Genomic DNA, 27,735 nt, shown 5'->3' on the forward strand with positions numbered 1-27,735 from the left:
TTTTTAGTTTAAAAGTGGTTTAGGAAAGAATAACTAAAAAAAAACAAAACTGTTTTAACAGGCCATCGCATAGCGATACTTCCAGCATGAAATTCGTTAACGCACTGAAGAAATTGCACATTAACTATGGTATTTTTTTTTTTTTTTTTTGAAAATTAAGACTTTAGTAAGCATAGTCTCATTTTAAAAAATCTATAAAATTTTTCTAATTTGAAAAACATCAAGAAAGAGGTTACTGAAAGATTTAACTTAATATTATACTAAATAATATGTTAATATAATTAATATATAATATAGTATATATATATAATATATTAATATATAATATATTAATATATAATATAATTATATCAAAATATAATATAATTATATTAATATATAATATAATTATATTGATATATAATATAATTATATCAATATTATATATTAATATAATTACTCTTTTTGACTTAATGCGACTTCACGACATAATGTAGATAGAATTTTCAACCGGCTGCTGAATCAAATATCAGCCACATTTTATTTTGAAGTGATTACATCAAAGGCATTTATTTTCTTCTAGCTACATTGTCTTTAAGATTAAAAGATTTCATCGCCAAGATAACGATTTTTTTTTTGTTTTGTGAGTTTCGTGGAATTCTTATAGCAAATAAATTAAAATTTGTACAAGGGGCTTAGTTATCGTGGCAAGGTTTACTTTTAGCGTTGTAAGTTTTCGAAAGAAAAAAAAAGTCTAGAATCCCTGCAACAGTATTTGGTGTTTCAAAACTTTAAATAAAAGCTTCATCATCCCGTTGTGGACAAAATAATAGTAGTGACTAGTAAAATTTAGAGTTGATTAAATTAAATGTATAAAACATTTGAATAAAATATTTTATAAAAAGAAATTATGGTTAGTGTAAATTATTGCAGTGCAGAAAAAAAAGACATCTTATTATAAAATTAAAACAAGAAGGAAAAACATGTGTATTTATCATAAGACATTAGGTTGTTCTCCTATGATAATCAGAATAGCTTTAAAATGGAAAAATGAAACAAGAGGCTGAAAAAGAAAAACAAGTGAGCGTTAAGACAGGTTAATAAAACGCGCTACTGTTTCCAAGCCCTTTGTAACTTCCCGCCACTTAAATAAGTTTATATGCAGGGCAATGACCAAAAGCAGAGTGAAATGACGTCATTTGCAGAGTAAAAAGTTGGTTTGTGGAGAATAGTATTGAACATCTAACAATTTTTGCCAAAAAATTAAAAAAACTTAACTTTGGAGTTTTTTCGTTTTTTTTTTTTTCTAATTTCTGATCAAAGTGAATTTGCTGAAAACATGCCATCATTACGCTATTGTGATAATGCTTTTGTGTTATGATAAAATGTAGCTAGTATATCCTTAGCTATGAAACTATGCGTCATTTAATTAGACGCATAGTTTCATAGCTAAGGATATACTAGCATGGTTTTAACAATTGAACCCCATGGTGTAATCATTAGAACCCATGGTCCAAAAATTGGAACCCATGGACTGCCGTATGCAAAGGCAAGTTTCGTAAAAAGTTTATTTTTTGACAAAATTTAATGTGGAATGGAAGATTGAAGCCGAGGAAAAAAAATTATTTAATAAAAAATGTTTAGAATTATTTACCATTTTTTTAATTTAATATGTCTTCCCTCAGCATTAATCATATCTTTAAGTCGACTCATAAACCTGTAACATGTGGTCTGAATATATTACTTGGACATCTTGTCCCACTTCTTCATGATTAATGCCTAAAGGGAGTTGACACTGTTGTGGGGACGTTGATAAGCCCTTGACTCTATATACGCTTAGATTGAATAGTCAGAAGGTGACAAAACTGGAGATCCTGGGAGCCATAACTCTTTTGTTAAGTGTTTTAGTAAGTTCTCTTGGAGCCACCTCTGAGTCTTCTCGGATGTATGTAGAGGTGTTTCATCCTGCTGGAATACAAAGTTGTTTTCTGAAGGGTAGTGGGCATCAATCTAGGTTTTGACATGGTTCTCCAGAATTTGAATGTAGTCATTCAAATTCTGATGAACCATGTCAAACCAGGTTTTACGAAGACCGGAGACATTTTAAGACCATCAGGAGAAATCATACCAAACATCATAACTGCAGCCGTATGTTTGGTCTTGAATGTATACTTTACATGCTTTAGGGCAGCCTAAACTAGTTGATAACTAATAAAGCGATTGGTTTTGCTGTTTGAGAATCAACAGTAAACAATTTCTCATCTGAGAAGAAGATGGTCGTTGCTCTCTTCTTCAGGAGGCTCAGAAGTTTCTTTGACCTTTCTAATCTTTTTTTTTTTTTTTATTGACACTCAGGGAAACCAGGTGTTTTTTAATCCTGGTTCTTGACTTTGTCTTCAGATTTATCCCCACCACTTTCCTTAAGGTGAGCTCATTAACAGCTCTTTAGCCATATTCCTCATTGACCGTATTCGACCCTTGACTGCCTCGCTCAACTGAGGAGTTTGAACTGACCTCCTCAAACCAATGCCAGGCTTCCTCTTAACTCAACTAGTCATTTGAAAGCGTATGATCGCAGTTTTACAAGGTACACCGAGGTTTGTTTATTATCTTGGCAATGTCTTATAACAATGATAACAATATCAACAATAACAATAACAACAAAAACAATAACAACAACAATAACAGTAACACCAATAACAATAATAGCAATAGCAATAACAACAATAACAATAACAACAATAACCACAATAAAAATAGCAACAACAACAATAACCACAATAACAGTAACAACAATAACAACAACAAAAACAATAACAACAACAATAACAGTAACACCAATAACAATAACAGCAATAGCAATAACAACAATAACAATGACAACAATAACAACAATAACAACAATAACAATAACAACAATAGCAAAAACAACAATAGCAATAACAACAATAGCAATAACAACAATAACCACAATAAAAATAGCAACAGCAACAATAACCACAATAACAGTAACAACAATAACAACAACAAAAACAATAACAACAACAACAACAATAACCACAATAACAATAACAACAATAACAATAACAACAATAGCAATAACAACAACAATAACTGTAACAACAATAACAATAACAGCAATAGCAATAACAACAATAATGAGCGTAAAAATGTTTAAGGAATATTTGTTTTGAAATCACCAAACTTTTTATAAAAATTTCGGTCGTATACTATAATAATTGGGACCGATGGGGCATTTATGAAGACACTTGGGGTAACCATAAAGACCGTAGGGATAACCATGTTACCCATGGGGTAATCATAAAACCCATGTTGTGCAACATGACCTATGAATAAAATTCCGTAGAAACCTATGAGTTAGCCATGAAGCCCCATAGAATTTTATAGGGGTTTCAATTGAATTCTACGGGAAAATAAGTCTAGATGATTGTGCAAGAAGTGAACATAGCATTTAAATTTGAAATATCTATGATCACCATGGATATTTCAAGTTTCACTGCTTTGTTCCCTTTTCTTATATCATTTCCCAAGATTCGCGACACAAACATAACATAATTTGTAAGGGAGCCAACATTTGTCTTGATTACCAATTTCTTTAATACTTTTTTAATACGTATTAAAGCGAAATGGCAACCAAAACTAATAGTTTATCTTCAGTAATTTGTATTTGAAATATTGGTTGCGACATTTCGGGCGAGCTACCAAACGTTGTACAGGTGATCCATTCGGTCTTTTGGTTCTTTTATAGCGGATTATCGGTTTCTTCATCTTTTCTGAGTTTTAAAATTGTTGATTTGCTACATTTGAATTTTTCTTATTTTTGCTACGTTTGATTTTTTTTTGAGTTGAGCACTAGCAGTGTCGATTTTTGGGTGCCATTAAAATGTTGATGATGGAATTTTGTAGATTTTTGCAGAATTTTGTAGACACTTGGCAGATTTTACAACAACCAAAGTTTAAGCACGATATCATGTTGCCCCGTGCCGCTGGGCCCTCAAAGTTACGAAAACGCGTTTTTTGGGTTGTGCAGCAACGTTTTGGTACCGTATCTCCGGAAAATCTCATTATTTTCTCATGATATTGGTCTCAGTAATGCAAATGACAGTGGGGTGACATAGGACAAGCTATTCTTTATATATATATATATAGAATAGCTTGTACTATGTCACCCTACTGTGAGGTGAGTTGGGGCAGTCATAACAATAATAAAGATTTTGTGCAGGAAATAACTTAAATAACAACCGTTTTTTACTTGACAACAGTTTTTCAGTTCACTACATCAATTTTGGCAGAAAACTGTTGGGTGCATTAGAATTGTTAAACGCTTTGGCAGAACACATATTTGGAAGTATCTTTCCTAAATTAAGAGTCAATTTTAAGGATGTTCCTTATAAAACACCAGTTACAACAGCATCAGGAGAAAGGAACTTTAGAGAACTTAAACTCATCAAAGATTTTCTCCATTTTGATCATGGGTCAAGATTCCCTGAACAACGCAGCTAGGTTCAGTATTGATTCTGACATTGCAAAATATAACATTGAGACTTTGAAACTGTAGCTTGTAGTTTTGCGAGGTAAAGTGCACTCAAGTCAATTGTTTCAATAAAATTTTTTACTAAGTTTTCTATCATTCATGTTTTCTGTAGACTGTTGTCTTCATTAAACAGTGAACATTCAGTTGATGTGTATCTTATACTATTTAGGTCATTTGTAAATAATTAATGAATGGCCAAGGACATGCGCAAAATGTGATGTACATTTTACGTACTTTTCTAGTTATAGTATTTAAAAGGTGATGAAACTATAAATCATTATGATTTATATTAACTATTATAAAATATATATAAACTGTTTATCGTTTATGATTTAGATATTAGTAAAATTTAAACGTTAAAATTAAAAAAATTTTTACGCGAAAAAGAAAGAAGCCATTCAACTGATGACGTCATTTAACTTTAATAAAGTTCAAACTGTATTGAAGTCTTTTTTTTTTTGAAATTATATTCTTTGAATTATATTATATGCAGTTATTTTATTACGGAATTCAAACTGTTTTAGATACACATCCCAAATTGTTAAGCCCTGTGGCAGTGAAAGATACCTGGACCTTAACTTGTATCTCAGAATCTCAATTCACTCTCTTAACTTCCACATTCAAACTAATCATTATTGAAATGAATTGTCACAAGGTAATTGATAATTCAATTGTCCAACTTTGTATGTTGGCCTGTAAGACTGAAATATTGCTACTTTATTACACTAGCCTTTATATCAGTATAATATAATGGCTCTTTGAACATACATAATAATCTAGCTATAAAACATCATATGAATCACCAGATAATAATCTAGATATGGCTCAGTTGTAGTATCTACATATGAACCATATGAAAAAATGTGATGGGGCAAAACTTTTTCTGGACATCCAGTCCTCTTTTCACTAGTCATTTGACTAATCTTTGATGACAAGCACATTTTTTTCCTCTCAAAAAACCTGAATCTCTTTTATTTTTTTATAGTCTTAATGGTTGTAACAGCCACACTCTTTTAGCTTAAAAATAAGAAAGATAAGAAAGCCCTTAGACAATTGCAATTTAGATTTAATGGCAGAAACTTATTTCCGGCATAAAATTCCCTGGTGAACAAACGATTAAGATTTATCCCATGATAACCCTGACGGAAAAAAAGTTTTTATGACAACACTTAAAATGGGCAGCAGCATATTTTTTTGCATATAATCGCTTGTTAAATCATATATATTGGATATTTTAGATAATTAACTCTCCACAGCAGATAAACACGAAAAAATGTATCGCCTGTTTGAAGGTCAAGCACAATGGAAATTTTCAATAGATTTTTTTGAAATGATGAAACCATACAAAAAATGGTTTTACTAAACTGGCGTAAATTTTTTCAAATGATGAAAATTTTTTCAAATGATGAGAATCATATAAGGTATGGTTTTACTAAAATTCGAGATGTAAATAAATATAGACTCATCTTAAAAAAATGCATTCAGTTTTCAAATTATCCAGAGGGAAAATCAACAAAAGACATCATAACTCAAGATTAATCTTAAGTAATCTAGGTAATTACGTAATTAGTTACTACTTCTCTTAATCCGTTCTTTCTTTTTAACGACGCATCGCAGACAGAATGCCAATTAGCTATTAGAATCAAACATTAGCCACGTTATAAAACCACTTATATTCTACCCGCCACGTATTTTTTTAGATAAAAAGATTTCATCATAGAGATGATGATTTTTTTTGCCTGTAAGGTTATGAACCCCCTGTAAAATTAAGTTAAAGAAAAAAGTTTTTTCTTTGTAAAAGTCTGTAAGATTAGAATGTCATGAATATTCTAAATTTCATTAAGCTATTGCAGAACTTAACCATTAAAAACTTCTGCTTTTGTCAAATAAGAATACTAGCAATGCTAAAATAATGTTAAAATGAAAGTTATTATAGGAAGAAGACTGGAAGGTGGTGACAGAATATAGAAAGGTGTGAAAATACGAACTATCCAAATGCAGTAACTGTAAAAAAGAGGCATGATTTACTATAGAAATATATTTCACAGCATCCACAAAAAAGAGTATATGATTATATTTTTAATATGATTTTCATAATGCTGGTGCGTTTTTTAACATACTCTGAATAAATTTATGGACTGTCTTCTCCGATTCCTTTGGATATGTCTCTCGGGCAGCTGCTAAAAAGAGAAAGTTAATAAAACAATAATAGGTCAAGAAAATCATTGGATCCATAAAAACCTTGTTTTCCGCCATTTTTAACAGTAGCGTTATATCAAAACAAATGAAAATGTCGGAGAATAAAAGTTTTAATGGATTCATCGACATTTCTATTTCTTGAATTTGAGTTTTTTTTTCTTGTATAATTTGTTTTTAGTATATCAAATATAGTTTTAAGAAAAATAGTTTTGTCATCATGTGCTTCTTAGAAGTTTGTTAAAGTTTTTACTGCAAATTTTGAATAATTTATTATTCGATAGGTACCACATTTTTGAAATATCTTTACTCAACAACTTTAGTACTTCCTGTAATATACCAGTAACATTATCTACTTGAACATTGTAGGAAACTTAATGTGACAATTTTCAAAGGAATAATAACATAAAATGTTAAACAGTGTAAAGTGAAAATTATTTAAAGTATCAAAAAATGTTTCTGACATATAGATGGTTTTAGTATATTGGCGATTCTTAAAAACAATAACAATGAAAAGATTAGATCTTATCCCGAATATACGTTAATTAGGAGTGGATAAATTACGATTATGGAAGGATTTGAAAATGAAAAAAGCTAAAGAAACTAGGAAAGAGAACATAAAGGTTACTTTAGCTATATTTATTTCAAAGGTAAAGAAAAAACAAAAACAATGTGGTAAAAATTAAAATACATTTATAGAAAAAGAATACCAATGCCTTTAAGGAAAACTTATGACCAATAAAAATAGCCATTTTGGTTTTTGAAAGCTCCATAAACAATGGAAGGTCCTTAGAGAGCGAAGCAAAAGAGAAAAAAAGGAAAGAACTAGCCGTTGAACATCATGAAGCTCTATCTTTACCCTCTGCAAGAAGTGAAAATGCTGCTGGTAAAAAAAATGAAGTTTAAGTTTTTTAAAAAAAGTCTGATGTTTTGAGGATCAAAAATGTTTCAGACATTTTAAATAAAACCTTTTAAATAAAACATTTTAAATAAAACCCTTAAATATGAGTGTTAAAGGAAGCTCTTGCATTTAAATTGAAGACTGACCTCAGCGCTAAACAATATTTAATGATCAAATACTCAACCCTAGAACACATATTCATCCGCTTCTTGCACGATTTTTTAGTAATAAAATTTATAAAGTATTTTAAAAGTATACATTTTTCTCTGATTTTCTGAAATTATTTAAGTTGATTGTGATCAAAAGATTGCATAATATTCTCATAGCTATTTCTAGTAGATATCCCATTAATATAGATGAATTTGATTTATAGTACCACTGAAACAGTTAAACTTATATTGAGTTTGTACGACTGGTATGTTATGCTTACTACTGTAAAAAAACTTCTACTGCATAAAACATCCATATCACATAAACTGAAATTGCCGATTGGGCACTGGAAACTAAAATTGGCAATTGGGCACTGGAAACTAAGATTGCCAATTAGGCACTGGAAAGTTCAATGATATATTATATATACTAGATGTCTAACTTCGATCCGAAAAGTGAAGCCGTGGAAGCCATTTCTAATTGGGCAAAAACATGTATTTTTAACTTTTATTTCGCACGTGGAATATAGATTTTGCCCTTATTACAAATGGCGGATTCAATTTGTAAACAAAAAAAGCGGATTCACTTTTCGTCCAATAAAATCCCGCAAGTTAGACATCTAGTATATATAATATATCATTGGGAAAGTTTGAATAATTAAGTAAGAAACTCTAAACAACGCATGATAAAAATATGGAGGTTATACAATAAGATGAATCTGATGCACTATCTTCTTGAATGATCAGATCAAAAAGTATCAAGCATATCTTTTAGAAAACATAAGAATTATTAAGGAAAACCATTACAAGATGAAGTTATTAAAACGATTGTAATAAAAATAATCAAGTTAATATAAAAAAATCTGAAATAAAGTTTTATTTCTATGCATTAACATCCTTTGAAAAATTTTAAAGTTGTAATTAAGGATACTTTTTACACGTGCAGTCATATCTAACGCGCGCATGAACACGTATGCGTGTAATTTACGCGTCAAAGATGCGCGTAGTAATATTTTTATTAACAAACTTGAATTCTTTGACAGAAATAACCAGCTAACGGCTGCTTACTCTTCGTGATGACGTTTCGTGGTAAAGTAGATTGAGTGCGTTTTACAGCGAGAGTTATCAATGACTCGGTTATAAATCCATCTTCGTTTCTCTAATAAACTTATTTTCAGCTTTAATTCTATTAATCTTTACGATTTGCAGTGTTAAAGGAATTGACGCTTTTATGGTAGTATTTTTTTTTGTTATACCAAAGATTTACGTAAAATCAAAATGATATTTACAATACAAAGTTTCTATAATAATAACAAAGTATTAATTTGTGTTATTTAGATTTTCACGCATAATATGTATAACAATCGCGATTGGTCAAGGTCAAAAATGGAAACTACATATTTAGAAATATTATTTTGACCATCAATAAAAAAAAATTGAGTTCTCTCAATCACAATAACGAAATATTCCAATATATAAGCCATAATTAAATGCGTTTTGAGCAGCGTGATTAGAAATTCATAAGAAAGATTTTTTTTTTCTCAAGTAAATTTTTTTTCCTTAAATGCAGTAAACTTGAAAAAATAAAAAAAACTTGAATTTTGTATCTTGCTGCAATTTGTTTAAAAAATTTTTTGTTGTTGTTGTTGAATTGAAATTTCCTTTTTTCCTTTTTTTCTTTTGCTGTGAATAAAAAACAGAATGAAAATTTATTCAAAATTATTTTAAAAAATCTAACTTAAGAAAAATAATTAAGTTACTAAAAGAAAATCATAAAAACTAGAAAAGTATAAGTTCTACATTTACATATGAATATATATTATATACTTATATATGAATAAAGAATTAATGCTTGCATATAAATATATATTTGATATTTGCATATAAATATATATTTTACAATTACGTATAAATATACATTCTATATTTGCATACAAATATACTTTCTATTTTTGAATATAAACATATATTCTATATTTACATACAAGCATCTTTTCTATATTTATATACAAATATAGATTGAATATTACTACATCAATAATTATACATCAAATAAAAGAGAAAGTTATAAAATTCTTCTATAAACATTTTTTAAATTTTAAATTCCCGTTGTCGAAGTTTTGTCGACATGCTTATCTTGCCGACATGCTTATCTCGCCGACATGCTTATCTTGCCGACATGCTTATCTTGCCGACATGCTTATCTTAACAATATTCCCAGTCTTGGTGGTTCTTAGGCCTGCATTCTACTGGGCAAGTGGGAATGATAATTTCATTCTTTGGAATATTTCCTACCATTCCGACATACTGTCCGTCTTCGTTTCTCTTGGTGGGGAATGGAATACTACCCTGAAATAAAGTGCATAGATATGAATCGTGCTGCAATACGTCATTTTCTATCAGTGGCCAAATATATTCACCCAATACGTTTTGGCCATCTCCATACGGCGCTTCTTCGCTACTACTACGCCTTTTACTTTTCTGGATAAATATTTTCGCAAGTTTAACACCGAGAGATAGGTTATTTGAGTTTCGAAAGCACCACGTTCCTCCGAGGATATGAACTCCGTGTGCGGGATGATCTCTCATTACATGAAAAATCTTACCGCTTTTCAGCCATTCACTAACAGCATCCTCTTCCCGTTTTAATATGAGTGAATCCACATCTCTACTGCACATCACCTCGAGGTTAGGATCACCAGTAGCAAGAAACCGCCACACCATTCCGTTTATGTGGGAAACGTTTCCATACTGTGGTAAGAACCCTACGTTATATAAAAAAAGGTTCGGGTGCTTCTCTTTAAGAGCTATTACCAAGTCTTTGTTAAACATTTTCCCATCGTGGTACAATCTAACGCTCCAGTTTTTGTAAAAACTGCTCTTGGCAGCAGAAAGGGCGAGTTTCTCTACTGCACTCCCATACCTGTCCCAGTTCTCTCCAAAAAGAGAATAAGATAATACGTATGATGACTCTGAACTTACAGGATCAACGCTTGTTGTTAAAGTTGCTTGCGGTACATTATTCTTCAGTGACCCTGCTTCGAGTATTTCAAGTTGCTTGTGTTTTGCAAGATGTATGACGTAGTAAAGTAAAGTAGCTAAAAGTACGAGTAACAAACGTACTTTTATTACGCTCATTAGAAAACATTTATTTCTTAGAAACACTTAAATAATACTTTTAAAAATAACGCTTAGTATTTTTAACGACTTCAAGCATGTAAAAAAATAAAGCTAACTATCAGCCAATTGTGGCGCATTTAAAATAAATGCGTCACAATAGTTTGATGTCCTTTGATCAAAAGCAGAATAAAGCTTACGTTAACTACGAGTTGGCGAATCGGAAATAAACTAAACTACTGGAGATTTCATGATATAATCAGCTTCTATCCAATTAAGATTTAATACAATATAAAAAATATTTGTGAAACAATCAATAAGTTAGCTTACTTTTTGGCACGAGTTAATGAAGTCTTTTCGCAAACAGATATAAAAAGTCTGGTTAATATACTTGTAATACACAGAGCTAATGGAATGTAAATAAAATCAAACGCGCTTTAGACGTGGCCATTGTCACGGTAAAATATAATCGCACACTATGGCCTCTAGATTTTTAATTTACCTATAAATTAAAATCTCGCGTCTAAATTTTTCAATAATTTAAAATTTCGCTGCTCTTAAGTTCATTTTGTCACTAAAAGCTATAAAGTTAACAAAATTTGTACTAAAGTGTTGTAAGCATTTTTTTTTTTCATCACATTTTTCTATAACTAAAATCACTCAAAAAAAGTGATATCATTGCGCCCTAAGATTTTTAATTCACTCCAAGATATATTCCAATGTATTATGGGTATTTCCAACCCTCGTTCGTTCAACACAAGGGGATTCAACAAGAAGAATATCTGACGTCTTCTTCCCCCTCTCTTCCGTTTCGAACCGTTCGAATGATCAATTATTCAAAGGTTCAATCTGATTTTTAAAAAATTCGGTTGATTAGAAATAAGAAAGCTAAAAAACGTTTAAGCAAAAATGATGTAGCAGTTCGATCTTCCGCTTGTATTATTTATTTTCTGTACGTTTGCTTTCAAAATCCAAGAAAAGCTCATTAAACGACACTTTAAATTTATCGGTAAAATCAGTAAAAAAAACAAAAAATAAAAGCTCAAAAAAAAAAAAAGCCCATAAAACGCAATAATAAGTAAATAAAACAGAATAAGTTTGGTTTTTAAATTTACTTTTTTACTAAAAGTGAGCCTCAAGGAAACAAAGTGTATTGCTTAAGTTCGACACTTGTTAGAGAGATGGTCTCTAGAGCATTGAACAAAAGTTCAAGATTTGCAGTTCTTTTTCCGGTCGCTTCATAGATATAAACTTGAAATAAATCTTCAATGAGGATTATTTAACTGTTTTATTATCCATCTTCATTTTCTTTTTCCTTTTTGTCATTGAATCCATCAACTAGCTTTCATGCATTCACTGTCAATCCAATGTTTTTTTAAGTTTTGCAGTTTTAAAATCGTCTGCATTGATTATAATGCATCAAATAATGAAGCAGGTTTTGAAAATAAATTGCTTTAACTAAAAATCATTGAATAAGCAGGTCTCTATATTTTACCTTTAATTTAAAATAGCTAAAAAATATTATAAATGTTATATGCTTAAAGCAGAAATTTTTACATGGTCTTAAAGGTTGCCTAGGGTTTTACATAAACAATAGACTTTTGAAAAATGGTCTGTAAGTATTGATTTTACCCTTTCTTTAAATATAAATATTATCTGAACAATTTCTGAATAACTAATGACTGATTGAAAGAACTTTTAAATTAATTTTATAAATATTTCATAGACCAACCTTTCTCTTTGTAATGGCTTTGAATTCATGGCGTTGTTTTTAAGCCGAATGCTAAATTGTTTCCTCGAATTCGCCTTGAAATAAAAGTAAAAATTCTCGTCCATGTTTTCTGATTTCTTTAATAAATTCCAAGTAATATGAATTCGTTAGGAAAAAGCTTAATAATAGGTTTTTGGCAATCTTTTGAAATACAGAATTTGAAGGGATAATGAAAACTTCATGTTCTTCAAAGTCGAACAACCATTCAATGTATGTATGTATGTATGTATGTATGTATGTATGTATGTATGTATGTATGTATGTATGTATGTATGTATGTATGTATGTATGTATGTATGTATGTATGTATGTATGTATGTATGTATGTATGTATGTATGTATGTATGTATGTATGTATGTATGTATGTATGTATGTATGTATGTATGTATGTATGTATGTATGTATGTATGTATGTATGTATGTATGTATGTATGTATGTATGTATGTATGTATGTATGTATGTATGTATGTATGTATGTATGTATGTATGTATGTATGTATGTATGTATGTATGTATGTATGTATGTATGTATGTATGTATGTATGTATGTATGTATGTATGTATGTATGTATGTATGTATGTATGTATGTATGTATGTATGTATGTATGTATGTATGTATGTATGTATGTATGTATGTATGTATGTATGTATGTATGTATGTATGTATGTATGTATGTATGTATGTATGTATGTATGTATGTATGTATGTATGTATGTATGTATGTATGTATGTATGTATGTATGTATGTATGTATGTATGTATGTATGTATGTATGTATGTATGTATGTATGTATGTATGTATGTATGTATGTATGTATGTATCTATGTATGTATGTATGTATCTATGTATGTATGTATCTATGTATGTATCTATGTATGTACATACATGGTTGGAAAGATATCTGCTCACTCTTTCAAGATTACATTGCCTTCTCTCTTCAAAAAGTCTCGATATTGAACACTTAATTACGATGCTAAGAATGAATTTTTTGTTCCAATCACGAGAAACCTGAAATTTTCTTCAGTAGTAAGAAGAGAAGAAGTTGAGAAAGTAGAGTTGCATTTTGTTGACAAAGAACCATTGTCGCCAACTTGACTGGTTTAGGAGCAGCAGTATTGCCGGATAAAGTGTCTACTTCGTCATCACTGCAAACAAATGTGGAATAATGTCTTTCAACACTTTTCTGGTTAAATCTTTGGCTTTGAAATACTTTTGAATTATCAGCAGTAGATTGTTCAAATCTTAATCTGCATTCAGGATTATTGATTCTTGATCTGCAGTCAAGAACAAATAAACCTTTTTTCCGTGCTGTTTCCGTGCAGTCAAGAACAAACCTTTTTTCCGTGCTGTTTCCGTGCAATCAAGAACAAACCTTTTTTCCGTGCTGTTTCCGTGCAGTCAAGAACAAACCTTTTTTCCGTGCTGTTTCCGTGCAGTCAAGAACAAACCTTTTTTCCGTGCTGTTTCTTGATTTCTTCTTGAAGGACGGCGGATTTTCGACTGCGGATTTTCAAAATAACTGGACAATTCATCTGACTTTTGTAATGACAGATTGAAAATGTACTTTCACTTTTTGAACGGGAAGTTTTCATCCATGACAGCATCAAGAGAAATTCCTTCGGTGTCAAATTCAGATTAATGACTGCTAAGAGTTGTTTTTGATTTTTAGGGAAGGTTTCTTGTATCGGACTTCTTGAACACCCAAATGCAGTCCACGAGTCTGATAAGCTTGGGGCTTAACCATTAAACAAAACTTCATCCATATTTTAGGAGATATTGCTGTCACAAACTTTCAATCCAAATTCGGCCACTTTCCCGGTGACAACTACTGCAGCTTTTTTAGCTGGCAGGAAGCCAGAAATTTGCGAAAGATTCCAGGGTTTGTTTTTTGATGAATATCAATATGTAACTTTCGATATTTCAAAGAATCATTGTGCTAACACTTTATCTATGAATTTCGTCACGTAACGATTGAAATTTCCATTTCTTCAAACACATACTTCATTTTCCATCATTTTCTCATGTGATCCATACAACTTTTTACAAACTTGACTTTCTGTACCGTACAATTTTCTTTTAGCTATTTAGCTAATATCTATTTCAAGCAAAATTGTAGCCCTTATTTACGTTTAAATACTTGTCAAATTGGTCTTCTTGATAATAAAATGATCTATTGTTCCTGGATTCCACATCCAACAATATTTTCTCCAAAAAACTCATTGAAACTTAGCATACCTTCATTAGTTGTTTTTCTCAAACTTTTCTTTGTCATTTCAATGAATCTTATTAACAAAGTTCTAAATAGAGGTTCAAATGATCAATAGTGTTTTTCAAACAAAAGACTATATTGATAATTTGAATCTTGATTTTTTTGGTTCGCGCAGTAAGATCGTTCGCAAACTTTTCATTCTTTTTAAGCATCTATTTTCCTGTTTTCACAAATATTTTCGGTATTCGATTTGGTACTTTTCTTGCAACCAATTCTTTTAAAATCCTCTTAAACTACCATCTAAATATGTATGTAGTATTGCAAATTTCAATTACCTTTTAACTACCTTCTAGATATGTATGGAAAATTTTCAGTGAGCAAGTACTAGAACCTTTGCCAAAAGCAAAGGGTTTGGTACTTGTGCATAGTAAAAGTGCAAGGTATCATTTTCAAACCGAATTTTCTTACTTTTTAAAATTTAGTGGACCAGTGAAATCTACAGCAGTAACAGCATATGGTTTGACACCGTTATTTCTGAAATATAGCAAAATTGATGTTTTCTGTGAAAACAACAGTTTTTCTTTGTATCACATTCTAATTACAATTACTAATTTCTGTAATACTCAACTTTGTTATCCAGAATTTTTTTTCGCGCTACCCATCGTATCCTCCTAGTAGCTTTTCCGAGTGATGGGACTCGATCATCCAAAGAGTTACTTTCGAATCCTAAGAGTTTGTTGCAACATGATCTTTTACTCGTTATCTTTGCATCTTTCAGCATCTTTTTTTTTCTTCATCTTTTAGTTGTGCAGTCTTCGTTTTTGTGATTTCTGAAATCAGTAGATACATTAATATTTACTTTTATTTTGTCAACCACCACTTCCCATCAGTCTCAAACTCAAATCTCATCCAATCCAATCTCATTCAATCCAATCTCATCCGAAATCTCAACTTCTTTATGTATTTTTTTACTTTGTTACTTTGCTTAAATGTAATTTAAAAATTTTAAGCAGCATACAGCAAAGTAGAAATTTTTAAAGAAACCAAGCAAACAAGTTTAAACATTATTTAGTTTTGGGTAAATACGTAATTCCTTCAAGTTTCAATGTTTTATCATAATACGTAATTAAACCTTTCACGAGGCGCTGTAAATAAAAAGGATTTCAGAACCAACAAACTGATGTTTTACCCAACAAAGCGAATTTGAATATTGTTTATATAAATATTTTTTATATTTCTTAATTTTATTTGCTGCAACATAAGTTTTTTTAAACGAAGAGGGTGAATGTCTCTTTAAAAGTTTGTTTCTTTAGTCGATTGTTCGTGTTATCAATTCACCATTTTAGTTACATTGTTGCTTTTCGACCAATTTTGAAATCGTTTTTTAGTAATTTCTTTGCTAGTTTTATTTGCCACCTCACTAAGAATATTTATAATTTCAACAATTTTGATATAATTTACAAAGAGTGAAAACATACAAGTACCTTAAATTTAGACAAAATCATAAAAGCGTAACATCCTATAAACGAACATATCTACAATTACATCAAAGTTTTAATACTATTTTCACGAAATATTCTTGTAAAGTATGAGTGTCAACTTGTCAACTGCAGCCGTTCTTGTAAAGTATGGGTGTCAACTTGTCAACTGCAGTCGTTCTGGTATCGAACTTTTTTCTGCACGTTGGAAGGCGGTCATTCAAAGTGTAACAACTGCCTTATCGCACCAAGGTAGTTCTGTGTTATATCAGTTAGAATCATCAAACACACCCACATAGAGATAAAGAACTGCATGTTTCCATCAGAAGACATGTTGATTGATCAAAAATAATGAAGTTGTTTAAAAAAGTTATGGCTCCTTCCTTACACAGTTCGCACCACGGGGCATTATATTGATTTCATTTCTTTTCCATCACAATTCGAATGGAGGAAAATGATATCAATATAATATTCTCGCCAGCTCGATTATCAGATAATATTATTTACGCAAGACTTTTTTGTTTTACATCCAGCTATAGGGTGAGAAGTTGACCATTTCACAACCTATACACAAACTCTAATTGTTTTATAAAGAAATATAAAGCAAAATACTTATTAAGACCTTTGCACCGACCTCCTCCTCCACCTCTTCTCACACCGGAGGTTCTATTATGGTAAACATGATACAGTTGTATAAAATATTTATATTATATATGATTACGATATATAGTATTGCATGATACTAAATGATGCTATATTGCATTATATTAAATCCTATTATATCATTATATTATGTTGTATTATATTATAATATATTGTATAATATTATATTATATTTTTCATTTATTCATTTTTAACAAGGCTTCCAACAACGTAAATAAATCATTTTAAAAAACAAAAGTTTTTTGTCAAATATATTATGTTCCTAAGCTTTATCAGAATGATACGAAAGCGAGTGGGTGACCCCACGATCTTCTGTACAAAAAAGAACCTATTAAATACATAGTTGGCTTTTGGCGTTTCAGTATTCAATGCGTTAAAGAGAAAAATTTCTTTAATCAATAGCGAACTGTTTGGATAAATCATCATAATTATCAAAATTAATTGCGTCACATTCATGAGCATGATCGAAGCTAACAATACTCCCAATTTTGATGGAGTTTAGGTCTGCACTTAATCGGACACACAATCTTTTTTTGCTTATTTTTTGGTAGATCTCCTATCATCCCAATAAAATGCCCGTCTTCATCTCTTTGTGAGGGAAAAGGAACGCTGCCGTTATACGAAGAACATAGGTATGCATCGTGCTGTAGCGCATTGTTCTTTACTAGTGGCCAAACAAATTTGATTAATACATCTTGATCGTCGGAATATGGCATTACATAGCCTGGTTTTTTATATTTACTTTTTTGAAGAATTATCTTTGAAATCTTTTCGCCGAGATGGTAGTCGTTCTCGTTTCTAAAACACCACGTGCCACCTAGAACTTCAAGACCATGGGCGGGATGATCCCTCATTACATGAAATATCTTACCACTATTCATCCATTCTCTTACAGCATCTTCTTCCCGTTTTAAAATTTTTGAGTCTAAGTCTCTACTACACGAAATTTTAGCGTTTGGATCGCCAACTGTAAGAAATCTCCAAGCTCTTCCATTCATAGAAGAAACATTTCCATACTGTGGCAAGAATCCGACATCATAAAGAAAAAGGTTCTTGTGTTTCTCTCGAAGATCTCTAATTCGATCTTTGTCAAGCAACTTACCATCGTGATAAACTCTTACACTCCAGTTTTTATAAAAGTTGGATTTGGCAGCTGCATCTGCCACTAATGTTACTCCATCAGCGTACCTGGTGGTCCAGCGATCTCCGAATAACGAATATGATAATACATATGATGACTCCGAATTTTTAGGTTCGTCCGAACCTAATTGAGCTACAACAATTTCATCGTACCGATCAGCTTCTCTATTCGACGATTGTTTTGAAAGATAAATAACATAATGAACCATCAGTAACACAGCAATTAAAAAGAATCGAAGCTGAACGTGAACCCAATGTGTTAATAGATTTTTCATAATAGTTTATATAGGTTTTCTCTACATAACAATTCTTAAAAAAAATTTTACAATTTATTATTTCTAAATCCTTTTAAATGATAACTTTAAAAATTGGAGTATTTTTTTGTTATTAAGCGTATGACGGTTTAAGATTTTATGCAGGATTTGTAATATTGTTAACAAATGACAAGTTAATTTTGCCATTGTCTTTTTTTTTTTTTTTTTTTTTTCCTATTGGTTTATAAGTTCAGAACAAGAGATTATGGCTTATCAGAGATATAGATAGGTAACTATTCGTTATAGTTAACTTAAACTATTGTAATAACAGAATGCGTGTAGTTTTATTTTGATAGTCATTTTTTGTCGCTTTATGCTTTAAATAAATTAGAGTTATATTTTACTATTTAAAAAAACCATTTTGAATAAATGTAACAGTAAAAACTATTACTATGCAACTTTAACTATAAACGAACAATCGTAGCTAAATTTATATTCCCGATGGAGAGATCAAGATGAATTTTAAAAATTAATTGACGTCAAATATTTAATTGCTGCTAAGAATAAATTACGTTTCAACCGTTTAAATGATTAGACGTTCTGCCAAATGTAATGATGTTAAAATTCATATCGAAAAATATTTTCCCAATTTATTGCAAAATGAAAAGAACAGTAGTGGTTAATTCGAAATCATACTTAGCTCGAAAAATGGTCCGTCTTACTTCGAATTTTGAAGTTCGAAACGTTTGTTGTTTCATAAAGGTTTAGTTCGAAAATATATAATAAAACTTATAAGATAAACTGCTGTTAAATATCAATATAAATTGAAGAACCAACATATATCGAATATATGGCGAATAATGATAATACCCAGCAAGCACAATGACGTCGGTACAACGTCGTTTTGACGTCGCGAGGTTGGTCGTTTTGACGTCGCTGTAAAGTCGTAAAGTGTAACAATTTTACGACGTCGTATCCAGGGTGAAAAATAGACGTCGATGCGACGTCGCAAAAAGGATCTACAGGATATCGGTTATTGGTCGGAAAACCGACTAAATATGCCTCTTGTTTTTACATACAATTTTTATATTTTCTATTAAAAAATCTATTATTTATTTAAACAACTTCTTTAAAGACTTGAACATATGTTGTAACATGTGTAACATGTTCAAAAACTGAACTATTTTAAAGCGCCAAAATATTACCAATTACAGTTTCTTTTACCAATTATACTTTTATTTACATAAAAGAATGGCCACGATAAAGTCTCAAATAAAAATATAATGCAGCTGCTTGGATTTCTTTTTCAAAATTCAAATTTATACATCTTTTTTTTTTTCTGGAGCGTATTTTAACACGTTTTTCACTGAATCCAAAACTTCGATTTCAGTTGTCGCGTGATTTGACAACACACTCGCTAAACAAAATGAAATATGTTAAAACACTTTAAAGTTATTTTTACTCATTTTATAGAATACCAATCTTAAATATAAATATATCAATATAAACTCACCGACAACCACACTACATATCTTTGTCTCTTTAAATGATAACTTTTTTTGCTCGTGTCTATTTGTTCCAAGCATATTAAAACATGACATTACAGAGTAGGACATTAACCTAAATTAAAAGAAATTATCAGAACTGTTAATAAAAAACTCGCATAAAATAAGAAACTTAAATAAAATAATTATTTTTGCGTAATTGAGTAAATTGTTACTTAATTTGTTGAAATCTTAAAAAAAATCATTTAAAACAGGTTTAACAAACAATTAATTTTTAACTTTTTAAGGCCTTGAATTCAACCTGCTAAATTCCAATTTTTATAGGCAACTTTTTGAATTCAAGTTTGAACTTTAGGCTATCAAGTTCGAATTTTTATAGTCAACCTTGCAACCTGTTCAAATGTAATTTGAAAAACATTTAATTTGATTTTTAATCCATATTATTGTCTATCAGTTAGTTAATCCATTAATATAGAATACGACGCCATATAGGCCTGGAAAACATATCAATGTATATTGTTGTGTACCTTTTCATGACATTTCTCACATTTTCCTGTACTGTCTTGCCACCGACCATTTTTAACTGACCAACCTAAAATATATATATTTGCTTATACATATTTGAATAACATTTAAACATAAACTAACATTAATAACTTCGAAGCTAGAGGAGTTCTAATTGTTAACTTTATACATAATTTAATATCAAACGGACATGTTGGTAGCACTTTTTACAAAGACTACATTAAAGATTTCACACAAAAAAAATTTTATTGTAGTAAATAGGGTATTTATGAAAAAGAATTCTCAAAAACAATTCACCATAAATGAAAAAAAGTCTTTTTTTGATAAAGACTCCTCTAGTTCTTTGAATTTATCCATGTTATCAACTTTTTCCACATCTTTTGTACAATCATTATTTATTTGGTGAACTTGATTCTCCAATAGATCAACGATACAAGTTAAAAGAGATATTGTCTTTTTTTGAAATCCTAAAATTACATATATTAAAAAATCCAAATATTAAATTTTGTTTCACTTATTAACAGTATATAAATTACATAATATTTACATTTAAGAAAATGTCAGTTTAAAACCAAAAGTAATAGTATAGAGCAAAAGTTTATTTTCAAAATTGAATCTATGAGACAATTTTCGTCATAAAAAAATTGTGTATTCCTTCATATACCATTTTTTTAAATTAAGTAAACTTAATAAAAGTACTTAGGTAATTATATTGGCAAAACTGACATTAAACAGTTAACCAAATCTCTCTGTGTTTTCTAGATGAATTCAATAGATAATTTTAATCAATAAAACTTGAAAAAAACTTTTTTAACTTACGTGCTTCATCCATTGGGAAATTACTATTCATACATCGAACCAGTTTCTTTGCTTTAGATTTTGACTTTGAAAACACTGATTGGGAATGATTATTCTGTGATTTTGAGTATGATCTAGAACTATGCACAGGTGAAGGGGAGCGAGATTTTGATCTTGGCTTGCAAATAGGCGAAAGTGAACATGAACTTGATCCAGACATTAGGACTGGTGAAAGTGAGAGCGAACATGGCCTGCTTTTGGAGACAGGTGATCGAGAACATAATCTTAACTTATGTCTAGGTGATAGTGACGCAGAACTTATTGGTGATAAATAATCAGAAGAACTACTTTTACAAGATGCTGATTGTGAATACAATTCTTGTTTTAAAATAGATTTACTTGACAAAGAAATTATCGCTGACATAATATTTTCAGTAGGTTTTTTAGGCAATTCCACTATAATAATATCAATAAATTTGTTAACAAAGAAAAAACAATATTTATAATACTGCAATTAACATTAGGTTGCAAAAAACATTTAAATAAAAATCCAAAATCCTAAATCAAAATGTTTGTCTTACTGTTAAAATCAATATCCCTTTTTTCATTCACTGCACTCTCTCTTTCACTTGATGAGGACATAAAATTGTTTCCAGACACATATTCACACAAATCTTTTTCACCTAAAAGTTTTAAATAAGTAGAAGAAAAATTATTAATAAAAGAGTTAGAACAAATCCGGAAAAACAAAATGATTACCTCGTAATTTTATTTTTAAAATTTCAAATTTCTTCCAAAGAACCTCATTGGGAATTGCCTTTGTATGTTTTTCATCTTTTCGAGAAGGAGGCCAATACAACCATTTCTCATCTGAGGAAATCCAATGAAATGGAACAACTGTTTCTGTCTCTCTAGTTTTTCCAATTTTGTCTTTGCTTGAAGTTACAACTAATGCCCATAAATCTTTCATTGACATCTTTGAATTTTTTATACTTATTTATAATAATATTATATTATTATATTATAATAGTTTTTGTTTAAAAAACTGTTTAACGATTAATTATTAAAAATATATATTAATTTCTTCTAATAACAATTAATTGCTTTTAGAAAAATTTTGGCTATAGAACAATTTTAGCTATAGAACATGTTAACAGTAACATATTTTACTATAAATAATTTAACAAATAATAATTTTTATTAACATACTTTATTATGAATATTTAAATAAATGAAACAATTTTTTTTGTTTATATTTATAAATATTTAAATAACAATATTAAAATCTTACAACAATACAGACAATCACCAAATAGGTAAACTTTTAAAAATTCAATTTTTTTGATGTTTAACATTGTAAAATATATATTAAGTATATTGTTATTTGATCTAATACTTCACAAAGGTACAAAAAACTTTTCAACGTTTATTATTTAGTTAAAGAGTGGGTTGTAAACAAATTTTATATGTCATGACACAAACATGATAAGACAAACCCTTCTTTATAAGCTAGACATACTGCTTTTCTTTGAAAATGTTTTTTACTTAGATAAACATGTTTCAAGTGAGTTTTTATATCTCTAACAAAAACAATGTTAAAGATTTTAGAGTCACATGGATCTGTAAATACGCTTTTGTAAACACAATTTTTTAAAACAACACAGTTAAATTGATTGTTGTCTAATTTTCCAATAATCTGGGCCAATTCGCCTGTGTATAGGAGAAACCAAGAGTCTTTAAATTTTGGAGAAAAAATAACTCTATGTGATTTAGCATACTGATTACAACTTATTTCAAGATTTTCAAGCTCTGAAAATCTTTTTAAAACTTGAGATAATGGACTTTGAGGTTTGCGAATGAACTTTTTAATTACTTGCAAATAGTTTTCAAATTGGAAAGAAGAGATTTCATCTAAGGAACAGTTAAAAAAGCTAACATCTTCATCATAAAATTCTTCTGATTTAACTACAAAGTAATTCAATAAATCTTTTGCATATTGAAGATGATTATTTCGGACAATCGCATTAGAATCTAGAAAAATTCTCATTGCTAGAGTTAAAGAAAGAAAATGCTGATAACCTTCAGGAGTAAAAGCATCTTTTAAAACTAAAAAGCCAGTATATAACAAAAATTGCCTAAACTCAGTGGCTTTCCACCTCTTTACTTCATGTAAACTTCTTGATTGACGAGCAAACTCAGATGGAAATTTACCACTAAACTTTAACAAGTTTTCTGAAATATTCAACAATTGAGCAGAACCCAATCTATATGGGAAAGGTCCTTTGGTTAGAAAAATAAGAATTCGCTTAACAACACCAAGACATACTAAATGCATATAATCCAAGACAAAACCATCAACACAATTAACATTAAAATCTATTAATATGCTACGGCTTATTTGATGTGTATTGGCATAGAAATACTGTTTGAATAACTTGTTAGTACAAGGCACACAATTTGTAGTATTTAAAATCATTCTAAACGACTTGTACTTACCTTTAATTTCACATCTTTCACAACTAAAATAACCTGTATGACCTTTAACACATTTTAGATATTGCCTAGCAGGAGCATCACAAATAAATGCACGGATTTCAACCAACAAATTAACTCCATCTTTATTATAACCACATGCTTTTAAATTCGCAAACTCAATTAAAAAATCATATAAAAAATCATTTAAATTGGTTGGTTTTTGGCTACCATAGAAATTTGCAACAATAAATGGTGTAAACTTACTAAACTGGCAAAGTATAGGCCAAAATTGAGAGTTTGAAGATTTATGCAATGGCACACCATCAATGTTTACAAGTAAAGATATGATGTTGTTCTCAACTGGTAATAAAGGATTCTCTCTGAAAGTTTGACTAATACCATTACTTAACCCTAAATAGATATACTCCCCACCACATTTTTTTTCTGTCAAAACACAGCGTTGAGTCTTTAACAAAGTACAAGAAGATTTAGGCAAAGCTGCATGTCCATTGCATCTTAAAAGAGAAAGCAGCTCAGTACTTGCTGTGTGAGTAATTCTATTTTTAATCAACCATTTTTTTAAATTTAAAATAAAATACGTTTCATTAGGGTCAACCGCACTATTTCTCTCATCTATTTTTATTTCATTTTCGTCGCTTCTTGAAGAAGAACCAAATTCACTGAAAGAATCGATCTGACTAGAAGAATCAAGTTCGCTAGAAGAGTAGTATTGATTGGAAGAATCAAGTCGGCCGGAAGAATCAAGTTCATTGTATAAATCAAAACGAACAGAAGAATCAAGCTGGCTCAAAGACTCTAGTTGATTTAAATGATTACTGCAATTCAAAGAACCAAGCTGAGTGAATGAATCTTCTGTGTGGCATGGTTTTTGTTTGCTCGTATCATTTTTTTCCACTTCAAACGTTTTTTCAAAAAAATCTTCATCTTTGTCACTCTCGTATAGAAATTGTCTTAACAAATTATCCTTTCTTCTCCATTTTTTCATATACTCTTTTCTACTCATTTTCTTAATTTCTTTTTAAAATTAGCTTCTATTAAAGTTTCGGACCTGACGCAACAGTTAAACAAAAAAAAAAAAAAAACCTGATAATTTTTTTTTTTTTATTAGACGACGTTAACTGACGTCGCTACGACGTCTGAATAAGATTCTTTAAAAGACGTCGTGGATACGACGTCCTAGCGACGTCCTTACAAGGTCGTCCGACGTTATAACTTGAAAATAACCTATTTACAACGTCGTTGCGACGTCGTGTGTTTGCTGGGTAAGTTACTGAGCTACAAACTTCATTAACACGCACCTTCAACTAAAAAAAAAACAAAGCAGTGAAAACATTAAGGAAATTTTGAATGAAGAAATTCTTGAGTTGTATTTGTAGTGTAAAAAGATTAATTATAATTTTTTTATAACGATGATGACGATCGAAGTAAAAGGGCGGGGAGTTTTTTTAGAAAAACGTGGTTTTATTGAAAAACTTGTTTTTTCGAACAAAATCCTCAGAAAATATTTTTGAAGTGTAGAAGTAACCAGGCTTGGACTGGGCCGCCGGGATACCGGGAGATTCCCGGTGGGCCGGTTGGCATAAAAATTGTATTATATTTTTAGTTAGGCTACATTATATTATCCAAATAAAATGTAAATTAAAGTTCAGACTGGTTTGAAAGAGAAAAGAATCAGAGCAAATCAACTACTTGAAAGTGCAAAAGATAAACTTCGTATCAATGTTCACAACATGGTAATGAATCAAGTAATCAGAAGTTTAAAATAGAGATTCTCAGAGCATGGTAGTCTATATGCTGATTTATCTTGTTTAGATCCAAGAAATTTTGCAAAAATTTTGAAAAAAATGCCTAGTAGCAGATTGCAGCATCTGAGTGGGTTGCTCAGAAAGTTTGATGCTAGTGTAACAAAAGATCAGCTTTAAACGGAATTATCGGACTTTGCAAGGAAATGGGAAAGTTTCGAAATAACTCTTGAAGATGAATATAACTTGATATTTGACACGGAAGTATCTCACTGTGTCTCGGACAACATGTAACAATGTAAATCCGAAGAATCTGAAACTGTCTTTACAATCCCAGAAGTGGAAAACAGTGACAGCCACAGAAATAAATGCAAATCTTGCAAAAAATGTATTTTTTGTTGTTATTTTGTCCTCCAGAAGTTTAACTTGCATAGTCTTGCGAATTCAAATTTGTTTCTGGCTTAAAAAGTTGTGCTGACATAATCCTCATCACAAGTTGCTTGCGAAAGGTCATTTTCGAAATTGAAACATATTTTGAACAGATTAAGAAATTTGATGAGCCAGTCAAGTTTACAGTCAATCATGCTGATGTCTTGTGAAAAAGACGTTCTTCCGAGAATTAATAACGATGCAATAATTGATGTCTTGGCATCGACTAGTCAAACGATGAAAAAGTTGCTATACTAGTTAATATTGAATAGCGATGGTGTCTACTATTTCTAGACTCCAACTAACAGCAGTGTTTTAGAAATATTTATTTTTATCAATATTTAGGCAGAGAAGATTAAATTTTTTTTTTTTATACTTTAAATAGTAATAAACAATAATTTTATAAAACGCTAATTATCACGTTGATGGGCTCAGTGACGCAACAGCATTTAAACTACTACTATAAGTTAATATAATGTTTTTTGACCCACTTTTTTTTAGTAATGATGAAAAGTTTACATTAAAATATATAATTTCTAAAAAAATCTTGCCTTAAAGCCTATTTTTATTGTGATAATTAAACTTTTTTAGCTTTTAGTTCAGTGACGCAACCTAATTTTTACAGATGTGTATGTGATAAAAAAACACTTGAATTATTTTTAAAGACTAAAGGTGTTTTCACTCAAGACATATATAATGTCAAAGATTCTTTCTAAACAAAAATATGGATATGTTTTGTTTAAAATATTGCAATAACTTGCCCTCAAATTTTACTCACTTTTTCGAATAATAAAAAGAAAAAACAGTTGCTAACATTCATCAAATTTATCTACTCGGTTCAAATATTTTCTACTCAAAATATATTTTAACAATAATTTTAAGGTGTTTAAACTACAATTAAAGAAAAAAAATCTTTTGAAAAAAGAAATTTTTAAACACAAAATTTCCATCGTGGAAATAGCCATATGTGTATATATATATATATATATATATTTATATATAAAATTTATGCAACATACAATGAAGTGGGCTGCCTTGACCAATTTTCCCGGGCCGGTTTTTCAAGCCAGTCCAACCCTGGAAGTAACAAGATAAACTTGAAAAATACGAGTTTTTTTTTTTTTTAAAACAATTTTTTGAAATAAGACTTTCAAACACTTTATTTCTTTGTTTTTTGTTAAAAAACTTTTCCCAATACATTTTTACTAAAAATTATTATTATTTATTTAAAATACAGAATTTATCTTATATCAATTAAAAAAAAAAAAAAAAAAATACTGGGAACAATTTAAAAAAAAAAAAAAACAAAATTTAAACAATAAAAGACATAAAAGCAACAAGAAAAAGTGTGCACAAGTTAAAACTCTGGTTAGAAAAATATTCTGGGTTCCACTAACATAAATAACGTGAATTTTCAAGAGACAGGGTTGCTTGTTTCTTATAAAGAATGTTTACTAAACACTTACGCCATTATAATTGGATTTCATTAGAACATGGAAAGTTCTATGATCTAACATTTTGTTTTAATACATCGTCAGTACATTATTTTCTAGAAATTTCCACGCAACCATATTAGCTAGTACAGGTGATTCACTTATCATCGAATGTTGATACTGCATCGTATATGAGTTCCAACTTGATCATTCCGCCGGTGAGGCCGAACGTAACATACGGCAAAACATGGACGTATAAGAGATGGACGCGCAACTCATTGTTTTACATCAAAGAGGCCGCAGAAATCAACGAGCCATGCGAGTTTCGGACAAACTCTAGATTTTCACCCGTCAACAAAAAAATCTATTAAAATAGCTGCCCGTAGTTTT

The 27,735-nt window shown here is 30.0% G+C and overlaps 4 protein-coding genes and 1 long non-coding RNA gene across 7 annotated transcripts in view; 1 reads left to right on the forward strand and 4 right to left on the reverse strand.

The window, feature by feature from the left end:
- LOC145189540 (DNA polymerase beta-like) overlaps window positions 1-27,735 on the forward strand; it is a 208,412-nt gene that overhangs the window by 145,607 nt on the left and 35,070 nt on the right. The window lies entirely within an intron of this gene.
- Window positions 17,183-18,933, reverse strand: LOC149887944 (uncharacterized). The gene has a single exon (XM_090088121.1). It carries the CDS (start codon window positions 18,436-18,438, stop codon window positions 17,494-17,496), a length of 945 nt encoding a protein of 314 aa, XP_089944247.1. The 5' UTR covers window positions 18,439-18,933; the 3' UTR covers window positions 17,183-17,493.
- Window positions 19,701-22,344, reverse strand: LOC149887945 (uncharacterized). 3 transcript variants are annotated; one of them, XM_090088119.1, is made up of 7 exons: window positions 22,005-22,344; window positions 21,827-21,928; window positions 21,267-21,701; window positions 20,745-20,914; window positions 20,450-20,514; window positions 19,931-20,037; window positions 19,701-19,834 (listed from the first exon to the last, which is right to left on the reverse strand). In XM_090088119.1, exons 1-7 carry the CDS (start codon window positions 22,219-22,221, stop codon window positions 19,737-19,739), a joined length of 1,194 nt encoding a protein of 397 aa, XP_089944245.1. In that variant the 5' UTR covers window positions 22,222-22,344; the 3' UTR covers window positions 19,701-19,736. The 3 variants fall into 3 exon arrangements, 2 of the variants coding, with proteins under 2 accessions (XP_089944245.1, XP_089944246.1); XR_016452683.1 differs by lacking the exon at window positions 20,745-20,914; XM_090088120.1 differs by lacking the exon at window positions 21,267-21,701 and having other exon boundaries at window positions 22,005-22,343.
- Window positions 22,409-24,186, reverse strand: LOC149887946 (uncharacterized). The gene is made up of 2 exons (XM_090088118.1): window positions 23,985-24,186; window positions 22,409-23,895 (listed from the first exon to the last, which is right to left on the reverse strand). The coding sequence occupies exons 1-2, from the start codon at window positions 24,042-24,044 to the stop codon at window positions 22,708-22,710; spliced, it is 1,248 nt and encodes a 415-aa protein (XP_089944244.1). The 5' UTR covers window positions 24,045-24,186; the 3' UTR covers window positions 22,409-22,707.
- LOC149887947 (uncharacterized) overlaps window positions 26,896-27,735 on the reverse strand; it is a 32,639-nt gene continuing 31,799 nt past the window's right edge. The window contains exon 4 of the long non-coding RNA XR_016452294.1: window positions 26,896-26,989. This is a non-coding gene — a long non-coding RNA (uncharacterized LOC149887947). The remainder of the gene's footprint in view (window positions 26,990-27,735) is intronic.

The sequence above is a fragment of the Hydra viridissima genome, unplaced genomic scaffold (genome assembly GCF_058129835.1).
Source record: "Hydra viridissima isolate aposymbiotic clone 2 unplaced genomic scaffold, HvirCarnegie_v1 scaffold_5, whole genome shotgun sequence".
NCBI lineage: Eukaryota > Metazoa > Cnidaria > Hydrozoa > Anthoathecata > Hydridae > Hydra > Hydra viridissima.